Source organism: Bactrocera neohumeralis, unplaced genomic scaffold (genome assembly GCF_024586455.1).
Source record: "Bactrocera neohumeralis isolate Rockhampton unplaced genomic scaffold, APGP_CSIRO_Bneo_wtdbg2-racon-allhic-juicebox.fasta_v2 cluster09, whole genome shotgun sequence".
Lineage (NCBI taxonomy): Eukaryota > Metazoa > Arthropoda > Insecta > Diptera > Tephritidae > Bactrocera > Bactrocera neohumeralis.
Window position 1 is genome coordinate 22,843,038 of NW_026089622.1, and position 19,347 is coordinate 22,862,384.

The 19,347-nt window shown below is 38.6% G+C and overlaps 2 protein-coding genes and 1 long non-coding RNA gene across 6 annotated transcripts in view; 1 reads left to right on the forward strand and 2 right to left on the reverse strand.

The window, feature by feature from the left end:
- The first annotated feature begins 611 nt into the window (after positions 1–611).
- LOC126764273 (uncharacterized) lies at positions 612–1,745 on the forward strand. Its single transcript, XR_007667858.1, has 3 exons — positions 612–816; positions 908–1,084; positions 1,145–1,745. It is a non-coding gene; the product is annotated as an uncharacterized LOC126764273 (long non-coding RNA).
- A 474-nt stretch (positions 1,746–2,219) lies between these two features.
- LOC126764106 (casein kinase II subunit alpha) overlaps positions 2,220–19,347 on the reverse strand; it is a 42,802-nt gene continuing 25,674 nt past the window's right edge. For all 4 annotated transcript variants that reach the window (XM_050481899.1, XM_050481898.1, XM_050481897.1 and 1 more), the window contains one exon: positions 2,220–3,544. In XM_050481899.1, coding sequence (XP_050337856.1) covers positions 2,392–3,402 — 1,011 coding nt within the window. In that variant the 5' untranslated portion in view covers positions 3,403–3,544 and the 3' untranslated portion in view covers positions 2,220–2,391. The remainder of the gene's footprint in view (positions 3,545–19,347) is intronic.
- LOC126764110 (piggyBac transposable element-derived protein 4-like) lies at positions 7,983–9,948 on the reverse strand. Its single transcript, XM_050481905.1, has 2 exons — positions 9,061–9,948; positions 7,983–9,001 (listed from the first exon to the last, which is right to left on the reverse strand). The coding sequence occupies exons 1-2, from the start codon at positions 9,235–9,237 to the stop codon at positions 8,177–8,179; spliced, it is 1,002 nt and encodes a 333-aa protein (XP_050337862.1). The 5' UTR covers positions 9,238–9,948; the 3' UTR covers positions 7,983–8,176.

The window sequence follows — 19,347 nt, forward strand, 5'->3', positions numbered from 1 at the left end:
ATAGTTGTCGGAATCAGAATTGAAACCGAAAAAAAGTAGTAGGTGTCATGAATTCAGACATTATTGGTTTAATGTTTGAAACAGAATACAAGTATGTATCGGTTTTGGGTGTTACGGAAACCAATTTTATCGGTTTTGCTATCAGAAACAAAACAAGAAGATAGTTGCAGACAGATTTGAAATGTATGTAAAGTCAAGGAATTTTATTGTTACGAATTAATTTATCTTTATTTCTATAAGAGAAAACATAAGAATAAAACACAAAATGTCTTAAATATTGAGTTTTGCAAAAAAAAAAATGCGGATATTTAAGGGGGGAGCCTGCTTTTTAGGCTTCAAAAAATCGATTTTTTGCGAGGGAAAGATATAATTGATTAAAGCGAACATTTTTTTTTTTTGATAAGAAATCTTTGATATTCTGCCTTTGAGGCAGAATCTGCGGGCAGTATGCAGGTCGCAATTTCTATCGGAAACAAAAAATTCAAAGAGTTTCATATTTGTTAATAACTTATGTTTTAGTTTAACTAAGAAAATTTCTAAAGCTGTCTCCCCCTTTAAAGATTTACAAAACGTAATTTAACACCCGTCTTTATTCATTCGATAAATATTCAGCCCTATTCTGCATTTCTACTCGAATCGAAATTTTCTCCGATTGGCAACTTTGGTATTCTGCGTTTCGATTCAACTTCGAAAATTCCAATTCTATGTATTCTGCATTGCGATCGTAATTACGTTTTTGTACGTTGAAGTTTTGTCGGCGGAAAGCCGTTATATATTCATTTTCGTGCACTTGGATAAAATAATTTCCTCAAATATGTAAGTAAAACTTTATGATTATGGTTGTAAGACATAATGGTGGTGTCCTTGGTTATTTGTGCTTAAATGATATTTTTTGATATGTTTGCAGGTCAAAAGTAACAACGGCAGAGCAATACGAAAAATTGTGTGATATGATGGCCACGAAAAGAGATATTGCGCAGGGCTTCCAAAAGCGACCGAAGGAAGAAGTACAGGAGTTTTGGGAGGAGATTGCAAGGAATTTAAATACACTTGGCCCACCAACAAAAGATTCCAATACATGGAGGTAATATATTACCTACAATTAATTTTAAAAAATTAAGTTACATCTAACGTTTTCGTGCAGGTCTGGATTGACTGAAAATGCTACATGAAGCGAAAATTATCGCATAACAAAAAATAAAGGATGAGCACCGGTGGAGGTCCTTGCCGTTTACAACACATAAGCCCACTTGATGAAAAGGTGATAGCTTTGACGGGTTTGGAAACGGATGATATCCCTTCAACCAGTAGAGCTAGCAGCCAAAATAGAGAGGCGAGAGCAAACAAGCAGAGCACTTCTTCATTACTTAAGCAACAGATACAAATCAAAAAGAATTTTATGCAGAGACGAAAAAATTCAATGAAGCTGCCTTTGGTAAAATGGAAGAAGTTACTTCATATTTACGGCACATGAATTGTTCTCTAGAAACTTTGGCGGAGACTGCAGTGAAGCAACTTGAAGAACAGAAGCGACACAATAGAATTAAGGAAGAGCTGGTGAAGGAAAAAGTAGAAATAAAAATGCAAATGCTAAGATTAGATCCAAATTATAAGCCGGATTCAAAATAGTCATTTTTTAATTGTTAGCCTTTTATTTATTTTACTATTATTCATTTATATAACGAGCAGTGAAACGAAATAAAAGCATTTACTTTTTTAATATAGGAGCTGTAAAATGCACTGAATGCAATTGTTTTTATTTAATTGAATAATGTAGGGCATATTTTGAATAATGCATTGCTCTCCTCCTCAAGTAATATCGCAGCCGCTACTGATTCCATGTTAGTGTTAAAAAAAACGCGATATAATTTCTTTATTTTAATAAACCAACAATAATTTGTGTATTTTTGCTTTGTTATGTTTCATTTTCACACGTTTCAAGGCAAACAGCTGACTTCGAAAGAGCTACAGCTCTTCCTCTTCTTCTTTCAATCCAATCGTAACTCAGAATACCTATTTTCGATTCAGACGGAGCGTAGAGCGGGAACGTAATCGAAATGCAGAATAGGGCTGATTATCTCTTAAAATCGGAACTCATTAACCAACGCTATCATATATAAATAACCAATTGCCATTTATTTCATTACAACTATTGTCATTTTTCTTCTTTTGAATTAATAGATCTGGTTTTTTTATTGTATTTTTATTTTTTTATTAAATAAGTTATGTATAATTTCATGGTTTATTAAAAATTTTTTAGATTCCCCTTCTGTTTTGGAGTCGATTCGTACTAAACTAATTTTTTGATGGTATTAATTAAGTTGCTCATCTATGAAGTTACTTTTAACCTCCATTCGGACAACGCATGTTTACAATTGTACATATATACTTTTATTGCTGATTGGTAGATTTTATTTGCCCGTTCACAATTGGTAAAAAGTAGGGGTGAGCCATTGCTTCACGTGCAGTCAACCTTTCAACATGATCATAACGCAAAAGCTTATCAAGAAAATCAAGGGCCTCTGGTGAAACAAGATGCTGATTATCCGAATGGACAAATCTTTCCCATCTCTTTCGAGAGTGCCTTTGTAAAATGTCATGGAATCGAGGATCTAGCTCAATATTGTATTTATCTAAATATGCATACAATTCTTCAGTGCCAAGCACTTTGGCAATACGGACGAGTTGGTCATAGTTATCGTGTCCATGAAAAAAGGGTTCTTTCCGAAAAATCATTGAAGCTAACATACAGCCCAAAGACCACATATCTAATGAGTAATCATACATTTGGTAGTCAACAAGCAACTCCGGCCCTTTGAAATATCGAGACGCCACTCGAACATTGTACTCCTGGCCAGGATGATAAAATTCTGCCAAACCCCAATCAATCAGGCGCAATTTACGATTTTCGTGATCAATCATAACGTTATGAGGTTTTACATCCCTGTGCATAATGCCCATACTATGGCAATAGTCGAGAGCCTTCAGTAATTCAAATAAGTAGTAACGGATCTCATAGTCCGTTAAAGTTTGATATAATTGTTTAAAGTCGGTGTTATTGACGTGCTCAAATATCAAAGCGGGAGTACGTGAAACGGGATCTTTTACAACCGCTAATAGAGTAATTATATTAGTTCCACCTCGCAAATTCTCTAGTATTTTTATTTCACGCTTAATTTTCTTCTTCTTTACTGGTTTGAGGATTTTAACCACACACTTCTCCGTCGTTGTAATATTAATAGCTTCAAATACTTCGGAGTATTTGCCACGACCCAATTTTCGAACCAGCTGGTAATCATCCTGGTTAGCCCATTCAACTACATAATTCTCGTAGTCCCAATACTCGTCCGGTTTGTGTGCATTCACATCTGTATAAACTCGGGCAGCACTTGGGAGTGTCATCTTTCCAGAACTGATTCTACTCTTTCTCAAAAAGTTTGTTATGACAGAGAAATCCTGATTTGGAACGACCCCTCTTACATTTATGACAGAGCTACTAGAATCTGTACAATAGCTTCTCCGAAGACGGTTTTGATACAGGCCACTGGAAAATGAAAAAAGTACAAAAGTTAACATTAAATAACTGTTTTGTTTAATTTGTTTAGAGTAAGTATGGTAAACTAAAGTGATACGTAATACGATATTGACTACCTAATCCTAATTTTTAGCGTCCCTGACGCTGTTGACAATTTAATTCCACTTCAATATTTTTGTGATATTACCACAACAGTCGACAACTGTCAGATAGCAGTTGAGTAAGTAGTAGTCAAAGAAAATAGGAAGTGGCTTAATGGGCTCTTAGTGAAACTTAAATAAATTTTAAATTAATTATTTTGTTCAAATAGAAAAGTCAAGGTTAAAACTAAACAGCAGTGTCGTAATTTGGAAGCAGCTTTACTGGTATTTCAAAATAAAAGGTACAACCACTCCTAGCCCATGCATATGGATTAAAAATAGTAAAAATCCATTCAATTCATGGGTAACTACAACAAATTTTAGGTGATAATTTTTCGTATATACACTAAGCATCAAAGGAAAGTATATTTATATTAGTTTCTGACAACATCAGAGAGTTCATTTATTTTCTATATTTTCTCTTATAATAAAATTCATAAAGCATGCCGCGAAGACACACCGTTATGTGAAATAAACAGTTGGAATAAAATATGTACTTAGTATTTATATGCAATAAACTCGATAGAGTGTGATTAGTCTTCGATGGGGCGCCGATGAGCGCGCGTTAAATGAAAGGGTAACTTTAGTTTTTGTTATTTTTATGAAGGTAAAGTTGATTTACCTCAAGATTTAATAAAATTGCATTTATTACGAATATTAAGAATGATGGAAATTTTTTCCTATGTGCCAGGGTTCTCATTTACTGCTCCGAGTTTTGTTAGGTAAAAAACTATAGCTGTAGCGAGAGCAAAAAATTAAATGCTGCGCTATGCTCTGCCGTAGCGGTAGCAGAGCGGAGCTAATGAAAATTTTCATATGCTGTGGCTCCCGACAAAGTGAGAGCGGTAGCAAGTACTAAATAAAATGCTACGGGAGTAGCGTAGTTTTTCAAACGCTGCTATGTGCTTAATGAAAAAAGTGGAAACTGAAGAAATTCGGAATTTAATTGTAGAAGAACATATCGAAAAAGATCTGAAAAATATTCCATTTCGATCGGAGAGACAAGGAAGATTTTTGAAAACTTTAAGAAAAAGACAACCAAAACTCAGTACGGTGGAGGTCCAAAGTCCAAAATTTTCCTATACGTTGAGCTATTTTTACGAAGAAAAATTGCTGAAATCCCTGAATTTTCATCGAGTTGATCGAAAGTTTTGCTGTGGATGGTTCAATTAATACAATGCAAAGAAATCTGCAACATTTGGCTTGAAAACTTATGTCGCAAAAACGACTTATGATTTCCATAGGGAATAGAAAAAAAGACTGGAATTGCCAAACCAATTAGGCTGTTCACGATAAGGTGGTTATGTGATTAAGTAAACAAAAACAAAATGCGGTATGACAAAATAACTAACTTTGACCCACCCAGGCCCTTGTTTACAGATTATGTGGTTGTTTGCTTATTTCCAGTGTTAGAAAGTCGTTGGAATTTAACTAAATGACAGCACAAAAAATAAATAAAACTAAGCAAATGGCATTTCCAGTTAGATTTTCTTATGGGAAATTCTGCTATCAACAGCTGTTTTTTGTTTACAATCAGCAAATTAAAAACGGAATGAAAAGCATCACAAATCATCGGCGAGGTTGCGATCTGCGCCTTCCTAGACATTGAGGGTGCCTTTGACAATGCGTCTCACACCAGCGTGATCAAGGCACTTGAGAGAAGGAACGTTACCACTCCAATATGCAGATGGATAGAAGCCCTTCTGCGTACTAGGGTAGCGGAAACCACGGTGGGGGAAAGCAGGATTCGTCTTGGCATCACAAGGGGCTGCCCACAGGGGGGAGTACTATCCCCTCTGCTATGGAGCTTGGTAGTAGACGAACTCCTTGAGTTGCTCGCCAGCAATGGAATCCGCTGTCAAGGGTACGCGGATGACATCGTAATAATGGCGATAGACAGATTTGAAAACACTCTCTGTGACATTGTTCCAAGGGGCTTAAACCTGGCGAAAGGATGGTGCAACACGGTAGGGCTAAACATCAACCCAGCAAAAACTACCGTGGTCCCATTCACTAGGCGGAGATCTCTTCCGGGCCTGAGGTCCCTAACAATAGGGGCCACAGAGGTGGAAATGTCGAAAGAGGTCAAATTCCTTGGCTTCACTTTAGACTCGTCACTACGGTGGAGTAGGCTTTTGGACTTAACGCTGTCCAAAGCAACGAGAGCACTTATGGTATGCAGACGCCTGGCCGGCAGATCATGGGGTTGCAAGCCAGGAATCATTAGATGGCTGTATACCATGATAGTAAGGCCTATTATCACCTATGGAGCGGTGGCTTGGGCCACCAAAGCAGCTCAGTCTTCGGTGATCCAGAGACTGTCAAAGCTGCAAAGACTTGCCTGTGTCTGTGCTTCGGGGGCAATGCGCACATGCCCCACTGTGGCACTGGAAGTCATACTGGAGCTCACACCGCTGCACCAGGTGATAAAACAAGCAGCAAACCACACCATGCTGCTAATGTCAGCAGAAAGCTGCGGTAGAGGAAAGTTAATGTCCTCCAGACAGATGGACGCACTAGCGGAAAGCACACCGCTGGTCCTTCTCCCAAAGGACGGCACAACGAAGAAAATAAACTTCAAAAGGAATTTCCAAGTTATTCTCGGCAGCAAGACGGAGTGGAGCGATTCCACGCTGGAAAAACTGTTGGAAGACAGTACCTTCCAGTGGTACACCGATGGTATTGGGGCAGGTATTGCGGGACCGCGTACTAAGCTGTCCATACCAATGGGCTGCTTCCCAAGTATCTTCCAGGCTGAAGTTTTTGCCATAGGTCAGTGCGCGGAATTCAACCTCAGCCGCAACTATCGCAACCAGCGATGGCTATTCTCAGTGATAGCCAAGCGGCACTAAAGGCGATTTCATCATATGAGATCAAATCGCTTTTAGTCGAGGAATGCATAGACAGGCTAAACCGCCTGTCCTTGTGCAACCGGGTGCACCTAATTTGGGTGCCAGGGCACAAAGGAATAGAAGGTAACGAGAAGGCCGACGAACTGGCCCGCGCTGCGGCAGCGTCCAAGGTGATGGGACCAGAACCATACATAGCGGTAGAATCCCATACTTTTAAGGAGCTGCTCCGCACGGAGGAAAGAACGGAGAGAGAACGGCATTGGCACAGGCACAGGCATCAGGCATGCGCCACGCCAAACTGCTACTAGGGGGGTACAGTCTCTCCAGGTTGAAGGAACTTATTAACCTCCCCCGTGAAAAATTCCGTCTCCTCGTCGCAATTTACACAGGGCACTGGAGGCTCAGGAAGCACTTGTCCAACATGGGCATAGTCTCCTGTGCTAACTGCCGGTTCTGCGACCTGGAACAGGAAACACCAGCACACCTAATCCTGGATTGCGCAGCAATCTGTGGAAAAAGGCTTAAGGCTCTGGATTCCATTTTTATCAGCAGGGATCACATCACCTCAGTAGCGCCCGGCAAACTCCTAGACCTATTCAGGCTGCTGGGACTCTGGGAAGACATGTGATATCGTAGAGGGCACAATAGACCCTAGGTCGCGGTGCATTACCTCATAACATTTATCTATCTATCTATCTATCACAAATCATCAAAGTAAGTAAGAATCACAAAGTACAAAATAAATATACATTTTTTTCATTTATTTTTACTCCAATTTTAGTGTTTACAGAAATACGAAAGCGCCGGCGAGAAAAGGAGGTGAAAAAATGGACGGAAGCCGAAATCAAAACAGTGCTTTGCTATATGCAGGAACACCGAAACATCGAGGCGAGTTTTCGACACATTAGTTATTTATTTTGATTTCATTACATCTCCTTTAATTTCAGAAACCAACAGCGAAAATCTATTATAGTAAGTTGCTTGCAGTAACAAAAATTGAAGCGACGTGGAATATTTTAAAATGTAAGGTTCGGTATTTAAAAACCCAAATGAAATCGGCAGAACACTGGCTAAACTCCACGAGCGCTGGAGTAGAGGATGACGATGTGGAACTGACAGTGATGGGAACATTTCATATATATTTTAATATCAACTTTGGAATTAAATTTTAAATCATTGATTATTTAAGATAAAGTGCTTAACCCTTATGTCAACGGCAACATACCTGGGTATGTTTTGCGTTTTCGAAACGCTGTAGCTCTGAACTGAATCGGATCGACTTGAAATTTCGTGATATCCTAGAGAAAACTGTTTTACGCAATAGTCCCAATTTTAGTTAGGATTGGATCATCCGTTTGGTAGATAAAGCCCATTTACAAATTTGCACCCTTACGTCAACAGCATACATACCTGGGTATACCATACCATATGTATAGTAAAACGCATGCAAATATGATAATATTTGAAAAGTATAGTTTATTTTGAGTGAAAAAAATACTTATGGCATAAAAATTATTATAAATTATAAAATACTTATGAAAAAAATATTAAAAAAAAACTACGAAAAAATTTAAAATTATTGAAATTCAATTACACCTATCGCATTGCGACAAGTCTTTGGAATGCTCTGCGCACACTGGTTTGTTGCATTATGTGCATGCTTTACGAGTAGGGCGTCGTTTGGAGCAGATGTAGCAATTCCCCTTTACTTTTAGGCGTCCCGTACTATCACGCTCCTCCGCTTCATGTGCTCCAGCATCCACAACTCGGATGGGCCTACCTATCATGGCTTCGATGGCGTTGCGCGTTGAAAAAATTCTGGATATTCTGCTGTTATTCGCCCTTCTCTCTATTTCTGGCTTGCATAGTTGCTCACTTAGCTGATGGAGAAACATCCTACGGCGGCTTGTATATGACTTCAGTTGAGTGTTGTTGTCAACGTATATTATGTATGCAGCAAACGCAGCAACGTCCACAATATTATAAAAGAAAACCAAAGGCCATCTATTTGTGCGCCGCTTGGTACTATATTCGGACAAGCACATGTCCATGCTATCAACTCCACCTTTGGTTTTGTTGTAGTCCAATATAAGCAATGGCTTCTTCTTAGGACCGGACGTTTCTGTTGTATAATGAGAAGTGGACAATAATACAACTGCCTTGTTTTTCTTGGGCACGTACGAGCACATCGTAACGTGATTATAGAATCCAAACATTGACGATTCAGCCTCACGCCCCTTGGGGTTGGCAAATGCTGCTGGCACGAATGTACGCCTTTTGTTATAAGTACCCAATATAGATAAATTATTGTCTATCATCAAAGATTTTGCCAAGTTGTAGCTAGTGAAAAATTTGTCACATACAATATTTCTTCCACTTCCATCAAAAAAGTTGATACATAAATCTTTGACTATTCTTTCACCAACGTTTCTTTCACGTTCACCAGACGGTGCCATTCCTGTATAGATTTGTCCCTGCATTGAAAAATTAAATTCAATTTAGTTGTTTATACTTTCAACAATATTGATAGTACCTGCAATGGATAGGACGAAATGGAGTCGCACACCCACCACACTTTTATCCCATATTTGGCAGGTTTTGATGGTATGTATTGCGTGAAGCCAGTTCCACCACGATAAGCATACAATTGTTCATCTACGGTGACGTTGGCTCCTGCCACGTAATATCTACGAAGACAGCTGTTTAGCATCAAAAAAACGTCCGATATTGCTGCTGCTTTGTCAGTTTGTTTGCGTTGCTGGCGTGTGTTTCCATTATCAAAACGAATGAAGCGGCTAATTCCCCAAAATCGTCGTAAATGTAACGCCACTTAGCAAAAGTACGCCCAAATATGCATCAAATTCACTTTCTGTTATGGGAATCCATGATCTCGGTTCTCTTGTTGAATGTTTTGCATTGTCATCATCAAAGAATTGCCTTGCCTTTCGATTTGATTCACGAATAATTATGTCGCATATTTCGTCTGACATTATCAATTTGAACGTTTCTGAAATGGTCAAACCTTGCGTTGCCCGTACTGGTCCAGATTGTGCACTCTTAGAATGTTGTGCGTACGGAATCTTACAGGTTGTGGTTGTACCGAAGACCAAACATTCCCATCTCTGGTAGTAAAATATTCCCCAGTTTCAATTCATGCATCTTCAAGTTCTTCATCAGAATCACTGTCGTCCTCTGGGTCATATTCTGGTAACGTGGGCTCTTCTAAGTCTGAGTCATCACCACCAATATCACCTACACATTCATCTAAAGCCTCGTCACCAACTACTGAATCGTGGTCACTTATTTCTTCTTGGCTCTCTTCAAGCGTTTGACGAATATATGCTTGCTGTTCTTCGTACGAAAGTGCGCTTAGTTGTCGTGGAGTAAGCCATTCACCATCTGCCATTTCACTTTGATTTTATTTTTTCCACAAAATAAACAGAAACGTCCTTTCACTTCGAATCATACGTGCATGATAAAATCCGTAATACTGGTAAACCCTATTTTATACTTTTTAGCGCAAGTGATTAACGCAGGTACTAGCGATTTTATGCCTGAGGTTTTATGTTTGCAACCTAAAGTAATCCTTATAAACACAAAACAATAAGTACTAACCACATCATCAGCGACCCTTAATAATCCAGAAAATATGTACACTTGTATGTACGTATATTTGTTAAACTATATCAAGGTTGCCTGTGTAGAAATGTACGATAGGGTTTTTTTAACCATGACCATTTTTATCACATGCATACGTATATTATCGATATAACGCAAATGTGTGAGTATATTAGTAAAAAAAATCTGAATCGCAAGCGATTAGTTGAATGTGTACCTGCCGGGTTATAACGGCATGCCATTTACCATACAAAACGTATGTACATACCCGGGTGTGTTGCTGTTGACGTGCGTAAAAAAGTTCTGTTGTTGACATAAAGGTTAAAAGTTGTCCGCATTACAAACAATTAGCGTGGTGGTAATGAGCTCCTCTGCAATGGAACTCGACTCTGTGGAAAATGTTGTGGATAATTTGGAAGACCCCGAAGCGCAGGAAGAACATGACATTTCTGAATTGGCATCTGCGGCCACCCCGTTTGCAAAAAAAAAAAAAAAAAAAATTGAGGCCAAACACCAACACACTGCCATTGATAAACTGGCCACATTAGAAGCTGAACGAATGAGCTTCAAAGAAAAACAGCTTCAATTTGAAATTGAAAAATTCAATTGGATGAAAGAAGTTGAAAAATGAAAATGAAAAGAAAAAAAAATTGAATACGATTTCCAACTCAAAATGAAAGAATGAGAAAATTGGAAATAGGAATGAAATATAAAAATAATATTAATAATATATTTTAATAACCAATAAACAAATAATTTTCAGTTACTTGTTATGAAAACCAAAATATGAATTTTTATTCAAAAATTAAATTGTATAATGCTTGTATTTTTAGTTCGGGGGTAGGTGCAACAATAGCATCTCCATCATATTAGCATTCATGGGCTACGACACTTTGCCTTTCAAAGTGTGAAGAATCTCGCCCTTTCAAGAGTATGTTGTGCAGCACACAACAGACATGTATCCATTTATTAAAAAATATTTCGACTCTTTTGGTCTTTTATTTTTATCCGCATTTGTTTCAAACTACAAAACTTTTCTTTAAGAATTCCGAAACAATTTTCGACTCTAACACGACACTGGCTAAGTACTTTGTTGAATTTAGCTTGTCTTTCAAAGTCTGCTAAAGAAGAATTGCTTCGGTATGGTGTTATTAAATGTTTTGTCAACTTATACGCAGAATTACCTGCAATCCACTCTTCTCCACTAAATAAGCTAGTTGTGTTTCTTCAAATATAAGATTTCCTAAACTCTTTAGAATCGTGGTAGCTTCCGGGATTGCCCACTTCTGCATGTAATATGCGTAACTTATGGTTACATACGACTTGCAATTTGATAGAGTATATTCGTTGCCGACAAAAATACACCTCCTGATTTTTATTCGGCTTTTCGGCCAGTTTAATCTCGCTACCGTCAATGTAACCAATGCAATATTGTAATTTGCAGAATGTTTCGAAAACAAGTTCCCGGCGCTCTGCCGGTCCAGGCCAATGAATGAATTGGGGTAGTTTATTCAAAATTGTCGAAAAAACTCGTTTGGTGATATTGGTCAATGTATGTATGTACCTCCATCTCCCACACCAAAAGTTGTAGCGATTTTACGTACAGAAGCACTTTCACCCGATGAACCTAATCGGAGCAATACGATTGCGAGTTGCAAATCTACAGGTATTTGTAAACTTGAATTATTAAAAGTGATGACGTAAAAATCTTTCATCGTCAAAACAACACAGAACGTTTTCTTGCCAATGAATAGATTTCGGAACATGTAGTTCATCTCCCCGTCTACTACAGATGATTAAAGTTATATCCTCTAGCAGTTCATCTAGTACTTCATCCATTGCATTGACACTGCTCAGGGCGCAAGTTGTCTGTAAATTTTATACAAAGAATTTTTTGAACCCATAAAATTCGGATTATTTAATGAGCACATACCTTCAATAAAGACCATTTCCTGAATAGCAAAACTTATTTTAAATATTAAATACAGCCTAAATATATACTATGTAAGTATGACAACCACTTTCTGGGATGAATTAATTTTCAAAAAAACGTAAACGAGTGTGATGTAAGTCTTCTGATCGCTTGAAACCACAGTGCATACAATCAAGTATAAAGCATGGAGGCAAATTTTTTGACATACGGACATACCATTATAAGAAAATTATTATCCCTTAATTTCACTAATATATATCACACATTGACCGACATATCAAAAGTCAACTATAGGTACCGAGGTCTGAATATTAGGTACCTATATAAGTGCAAAGTTTTATCTCGTTATATTAACTACTTCTTGAATTGTGTACTGGAAACTGAACGAATGAAGCGGAATTTAAAATTGTGCTATATGGGAAGTAGGCGTTGTTGTTGTGCGATGCTAAGTACTAAATTTTGTCGAAATCGGTTGGACGGGTCCCGAGATATGAGATTTCACCAAACAATGGGCGCTGCCACGCCCATCGTTCAATTGTCACACCGGCTCTTATTAAGCTCTTTCATACCATTTCGGTGGTAAAATTTAATGTCTCCGGCGTATTTCTTTATGGATTTATCGCCTTTTAGTAGTTTTTAACAGTACCGTTATATAGGGAGTCAGCGGGGATATCCTTTGATTTCATCCATTTTCACACTGTCGGTAGAGGTTCTTATAAGATTTGCACTAAGCAAATAAGAAATATTAGAAAATTTGATTCGCAGTATGCCGAAACGTCTTCGTGCTGTAATGTAATAGGGGGGAATACTGACTACTAAATTTTCTTTTAAGCTCCACGGTATTGTATTTTTTGGAAGTTTATACTTTCATTTGATGCCTAGTGTATAATAATTTATATAAATTACTTGTTACTCAGACATGGTACTTAAAAAATGTTTTACTATTTTAAAGAAATAGAAAACAATGACGTTTCTGAAAATTTATAAAAGCTATGTTTAATAGGTTCGAATTAATTTTCGACGTATGTATGTGTAATGAGATATAGTCATGCTTCTGGGTAAGTAGTTACAGTCGTAGGGCTATGCACAATTTCTACTCGTGCGTCCTCGCCGAGAACCCAGGAACCGTGAGTAACCCTTGTGTAAGATACGACATGCAACCCGTGTGGAACCCGGGGTCACGGCTAAAGAGAGAAAGTCTCACCGGAGCCATCGGAATGGCTATGTTCGGTTCAAGAGCTCATCTAATTGTAACGTCTGTTCCCCAGAGGTGCGGCTGCGAGCGGGCATCGGTCTTGAAACAAGCGTCTCGCTATATAAATATGTATAAATTTTATACCACTCGCTTAGCGAGACACATAGCACTGTTTAGCACCCGCCATGTAGAAACCACTCCCAATGAAAAAGAAATAACAGCATCAGATGATGACGACCACACAAACGCAACAAGGACTATGAATTAAGGGCATGCACCTGGTATTTGCAGTCCCTAAATTGGAAAGGTGTCGCTCTCCAATTGGTTGATGCCCTGTTAAGAGTAAAGGCTGATATCCGTCCAATAAATGCTATGGACGGGTGCAAGAACGGATACAAGTAGGTCCTTGTGACATTTAATACAGCGGCCTTATAAAAAAGCGTAATTTCGATGTGGGACTCGTGGTGGGAGAAAGACTCAGTCGTCGAGTCCTGGCATTCATTCCAGTGGATGAGCGCTGTCTCTGGATCGAAACATTCGTAACCAGATCGTTGATGTTGTGATGGATGCACAACACGTCTCCAGTATCTTTGAGGTACGTAAGCTCTGAGGATTTACATCGACTCGGACCGCTATCTTGTTCTAGATAAGATACGCGCATGACTCGGTACAGCAAAGCACGCCCGTCAATAAACAGAGGGAAGGCACAACGTCGAGAAGCTACTATCAAAACTGACGGCTAAACGGTTTTGTACTCAACTTGCACTTCTCCTCTCTTCTTCAGCTTCCTTGTAGAATATGGTCGGACGGAAGCATGCCCGACGGTTGCAATTTAACTGTGCTCTGCCCAATTTACAAAAATGGGCAACCCACAATCTGCGCCAATTATTATGGGATAAGCTTTCTTAATATCGCATATAAGGTTTTATCGAGCATAGTGTGTGAAAAACTGAAGCACACCGTCAACAAACTGATTCGACCTGATCAGTGTGGCTTTAGACCGGGAAAATCTACTATCAACCAGATTTTCTCCATGCGCAAATCTTGGAAAAGGCCGTGAAAGGAAGATGGACACACACCATCTCTTTGTCGATATCAAAGCCGCTTTCGATAGTAAGAAGAAGAACTACCTCTATGCCGGTAAGTCCGAACTTAGTATTCCCGGCAAGCTATTATGGGTATTTAACTGATGTTAACATCAAAAGCTCCGTCAGAAACGGGAAGGATCTCACCGAGCAGTTTTATACCAGCTACAGAGCAACGGCGACGGCGAGTACCGCCGATGAAACGATGAGCTGTATGAGATATACGGCGACATTGACATATGTATGTAATTCAGCGAATCAAGAGGCAGCGGTCATATTGTGCGGATGCAAGAGAACACTCCAGCTTTGAAGGTTTTCGATTCAGTACACGCCGGTGGAAGCAGAGGAAGAGGAAAACCTCCACTCCGTTGGAAGGACCAGATGGAGAATGACCTAGCTTCGCTTGGAATCTTAAATTGGCGCCACCTTACGAAAAGAAACTTACTAACTGGCTATAATCGCGTAAGCGGTATCTACGCCAGTAAAGAAGAAGAAGTATGTAGTAAAATTATTAGATATCTAAGAATTAATTGAAGCAGCTGGTTACTCCAACCAGCTTTTTATACTTTTTTTTTTGCATATTTCATGTTTTTTTTTTCAATTTCATTAAAAGAGAACAAAAACATTCAATGCGATTGCTAGGAAACAAATAAAAGTACCCGCCTCAGAAGGACTATGGCGAAGGCTTCAAAAATATTTACAAGATACCAAGCAAAGGGCTGCTGTTTGCTAGGTTTCAGTCGAAAGAAACATAAAAACATTTTTAGAATATAACAATTCAATTGTTTTTAAGGATATTAGATTGTAAAACCATATCAATTAATTTCTTCATTTTGAAATTTTAGAACTGCAGCCGCCAAGCTTTCATTATTTTTGAAATATTGTTCAATAATGAGAACACGTTGTTTTATTGTTTAGTGCTCCATTTTTACGAAGCTTAAACTGCTACCTATTGATTTTTGTTAGAGTTGTTAACACTTTACTAAGTACATAAATGGAACGTAACATAATCAAATTCGTGTTTCTTTAATCTGCGTCGATATCTGGTATGAAGTTAAAAATGGCTCCATAGTTTCCCTCTCAAGTACAGGTACAGGTGAAACTAATATCGGTATTATGAATGTCTCTAATTGTCACAATCGTAAATTACGATGAGAGACAATCGTGACAAGCAGAATATCGATATAAGTGTTCGTAGGTCTTCATAGACTCACTCCAAGTGAATGTCGCCATTGGAGTTGAAACACAGTTCGCAGACCCTGAATATTAGTTGCTACGTAAAACCAGAGGGATACTAAAGCAACTTCACTCTGGATGTTGTAGCAGGTTAAGCTTCTAACGTTGCAGAATAAACTCCAAAATAAAACATATATGTTCTGAGTGCAAAGAGCAAGGTATCTGCAGTATATTTGAAAAGTAACCAAACGTAAACGGGTACATCCTTTCACGTACAAGTTAATCAAGCGGCTAAGCTTACAAAAAGCTGATATCAAGGGGGTTACCGATTGTGATGACCTGCACTTTACGGACCCTTTGTTATATGTTGAGAAAATATAGCTGAGAATGTATACGAAGACCGTGGTGATTCGATTTGGTGTCATTCGCTGCAACTCGGACTAATGATGGACTATGGAACAACTTGGCGCATTTTACGTCGAGGTCTTAAATTGAAAGCGAACAAAATACAGCTTTTGCAAGAACCGAAGCCGCTCGACTTTACCAAGCGACATCGCTTCGCTCTATGAGTTCTTGAAAAGTTGCGAAAAATACCTATGTTCCCTTTCTGGCTCAATGAGATGAAAGAAGCGAAAATTGTAGCATTTAGGAAAAACAACAGTTTTCTGTTTACGTTTAGCAGCAGACTTGAATGATTCTAGGCACTTAAAAGATTTGAATAATTGTATAATGAATAATGCCTAAATTTTTCGGTGAGAGTTTCGAGATCTCGATCGATTTCTTTGAAGCCATTGCAAGTCTGCTTACAATTTGAAAAATTACACGACATAATAATAAAACAATAAAGATTAAACGAAGCTTAAATAAAAAGTAGGTAAAACAAAAACTATATAATAAATTGTAATTTAAGCATTAATATAATATAATATTAATAATAACAATTACAATTAAAAATCGAACAGTTTGAAAAATAATATAGCGAATAGATTTAGAAGCACTGGGACGAATAAAAACTACACGCTGTGAATATATACACCCAACTCTTTTTTTACACGGATTTAAAGTTACCCTGTTGAAGGTATGAATTATGTATTTTAAGTTTTAATGTTCAATAAAATGCCATATGAACATACAATTTGTATGCATATGCGAAATATTATAGTTTCCAACATTTTTTACACGGTTTTTCGAAGTAAATATAGCTCTTAATTTCATCTTACACGGTTTTCAGATGACTATGATTACTATAGGATACGCCTCTTTTTTTACACGGATTTCTGAGGAACGTATCTACCGTGAAAAAAAAAGAGTTGGGTGGTATATAGACGAGATAAATATCTAAAGAAAATAAAATAAAAACAAAACGAAATAAAAGATGGCTCGTCACCGCCACAATCAAATTAATTGAGTACAGATTATAATTGAGAAACAAGTTTTTGTCTTTCGCGCAGCCGACTACACGTTCAACGATAGGCTCGATTAACCATCAGCTATTATACTTGCCTGCATTTTTCATTTTGTGTTTTTTGTTATCAAAGAAACAACCAAATTTACAGCCTGAATATCAAACGTCAGAGCCAAATTACATTGTGGACCCTCTGCGAAAGGCAGGCACTTTGTCGTGGTGCAAGGGCTTAAGGGGGTAGTAAGGTATTTTTTTTTTGCATTTATTTGTTTTTTATTTTATATTAATGTACAATATCTTAAGATTTTTCTGTGAAAAAAAAGAGTTGAGAGCAATTAAAGCTAAATTGACGGAGATATACACTTGTAAGTCTCCGCCCTCCGATTTGATTATGAGCGACCGCGACAAAAACGTCTGTGAAACTTTAAACGTGTTTTTCTCACACTTCACTTTTTCGAAGCCGGTGAAAGCCGGTAGCTCAAAATCTACTGAACCGATCCTTTTGAAATTTTGATTTTATTTACATAAATTGTGAGGTAAAGCTGTCGAGTTTTTTTAATTTTAACTTATTCTTAAACAACGAAATTTGTGATTTTTTTGATGAAAATCCGGTTGGGTTCCGAGCGTTGTAAAAAATTGAAAAATCATAAAACAAAAATTAATCGACAGCGTTACCTGAGGAAACTTATCAACTAATCAAATCAATTTGATTTCTTAATTTCAGATGATCCAGTCATGAGTTATGCCGTTCACCGCGAGTCAATTTTTTTTGGAACGTCTGCGAAGACTCTGTCACCGGCTCATTTTTTAATATTTTTCTATGAAACTTTCACAGAATATTCTTTAAATATCATATAATTATGCTATAATTATACAAATAAATAAATATTGATTGATCTTTAAAAAAATTATTGAAAATATGCTTTTTTCGCTCGAATTAACCTTACTACCCCTTTAAGCCACAAAGCATACTCGGTCCTGTATGGCACAACTCCTGTGGGTTGTCAGAAGCTGCATGCGTGTGGCAACCAAGAGCTTCCACTCTCTAATTCAGGGTATTATGCGACTCCCATGCCCATTGGATGATTTGTAGGCATGAACTAAATTCGGCTGTTTTCTAACGACTACCCTAATGACGATATGCGGATGCTCTTAATGTTTGCCTCTCAACTACCCGGAGAAGGTTACCATGCTTCAGGATCTCTTCATCGAAGAGGTATTCAGAGTATCTGGACACGCATCGTCCTTCCATGGAAGTCCGCCATCTCGCTGACCGAGATTGCTCCCAAGCTGGCTGACTGGGAAGACTCCGTCCTCTGCGCAAAACGAGGAGACGACATTCCGCCCATGCACGGTATGACGATATTTCTCCCAAGGACAGGCAACCCATACGAGTTTGCTCTCGGGCTCTTAAAGAACAAGGATCTCAGTACCAAGGTCGAGGACTGGATGGATGCTTAACCTTTGTATAGACGATGAGGTGTACAAATTCATCCGTAGAGAAAGCTGCCGCCTGAACTACAGGTTCACCACGGTGGTCATAATGGTGGCCATATAAGCTAAGATGATGACCACTCACAGGGGAGCAGCAGAAAAAGACTGCGAGGATGTGGACCCATTTCTGATGGAACCGATCCTATAGTGGCCATCAACGTGGAAATTGCTGAGATGAACCTGCATCACGCGACGTCAGCGTTAGCCCTCCATGTCGGATCATATAATCTTAAGGTCCGCGCTTGAAGTAGAATTCAAGCAATTCCGCCCCCAAAGGCATCTCCGGAACACGAACTGGAATACCTTGCGGGATACGCTAGAGATGAATGGGTTGGCATGATAAATGTGCCACAGCCTCAGGACTGGAGAGCAGATTTTCAGCGCTGAATCAGTCTATCATAAACGCGTACTACTGCAGCTGCCCCATAAAAACGGTCACCAACAGGCGCAACTGTCCTTGGTGGTCAAGCAAACTCTCAGATCTTAGGAAAAAGGTACGAAGGCTTTTCAATAAGGCGAAACGTGCGGGGATCTGAACGGAATGTAAATAAAACCTAACCTCCTATAACAAAGAGATTAGGTCAGCAAAACAGAAAAGCTTTAGAAACTTCTGTGAAAACGTCACCTCTACAGCGCGGAAGAAAGTGCTATAGTACTTCTGCAGGCTTATTTCATGGAAACAGTTCGGGAAGACCAGTGTCTAGCCGTAGTCAAATACAAGCCATCTCGCTTAGATTGGGTAGTTGCAAGACAACTGTCTACAGCGAACTCAATCAAGTAGGCTATGACTACGTTCACGGCATTCAGCTCTCCGATATTTTGTGTAGTGAATCGTTCTACTCGGCTTGCACTCCTGCTCTCTGAGAGCACTCGTCAACAACTCGCTATAAGGGAACTGTGGGACGGCATTTCAA

What these genes read in the sequence shown, in the direction of transcription:
- LOC126764110 (XM_050481905.1), bottom strand. Translation starts at nt 9,237, where the DNA reads ATGCTAAACAGCTGTCTTCGTAGATATTACGTGGCAGGAGCCAACGTC. An exon ending in TTTCGTCCTATCCATTGCAG is followed by an intron (nt 9,002 to 9,060) that starts GTACTATCAATA and finishes TTTTCAATGCAG; the next exon opens with GGACAAATCTATACAGGAAT.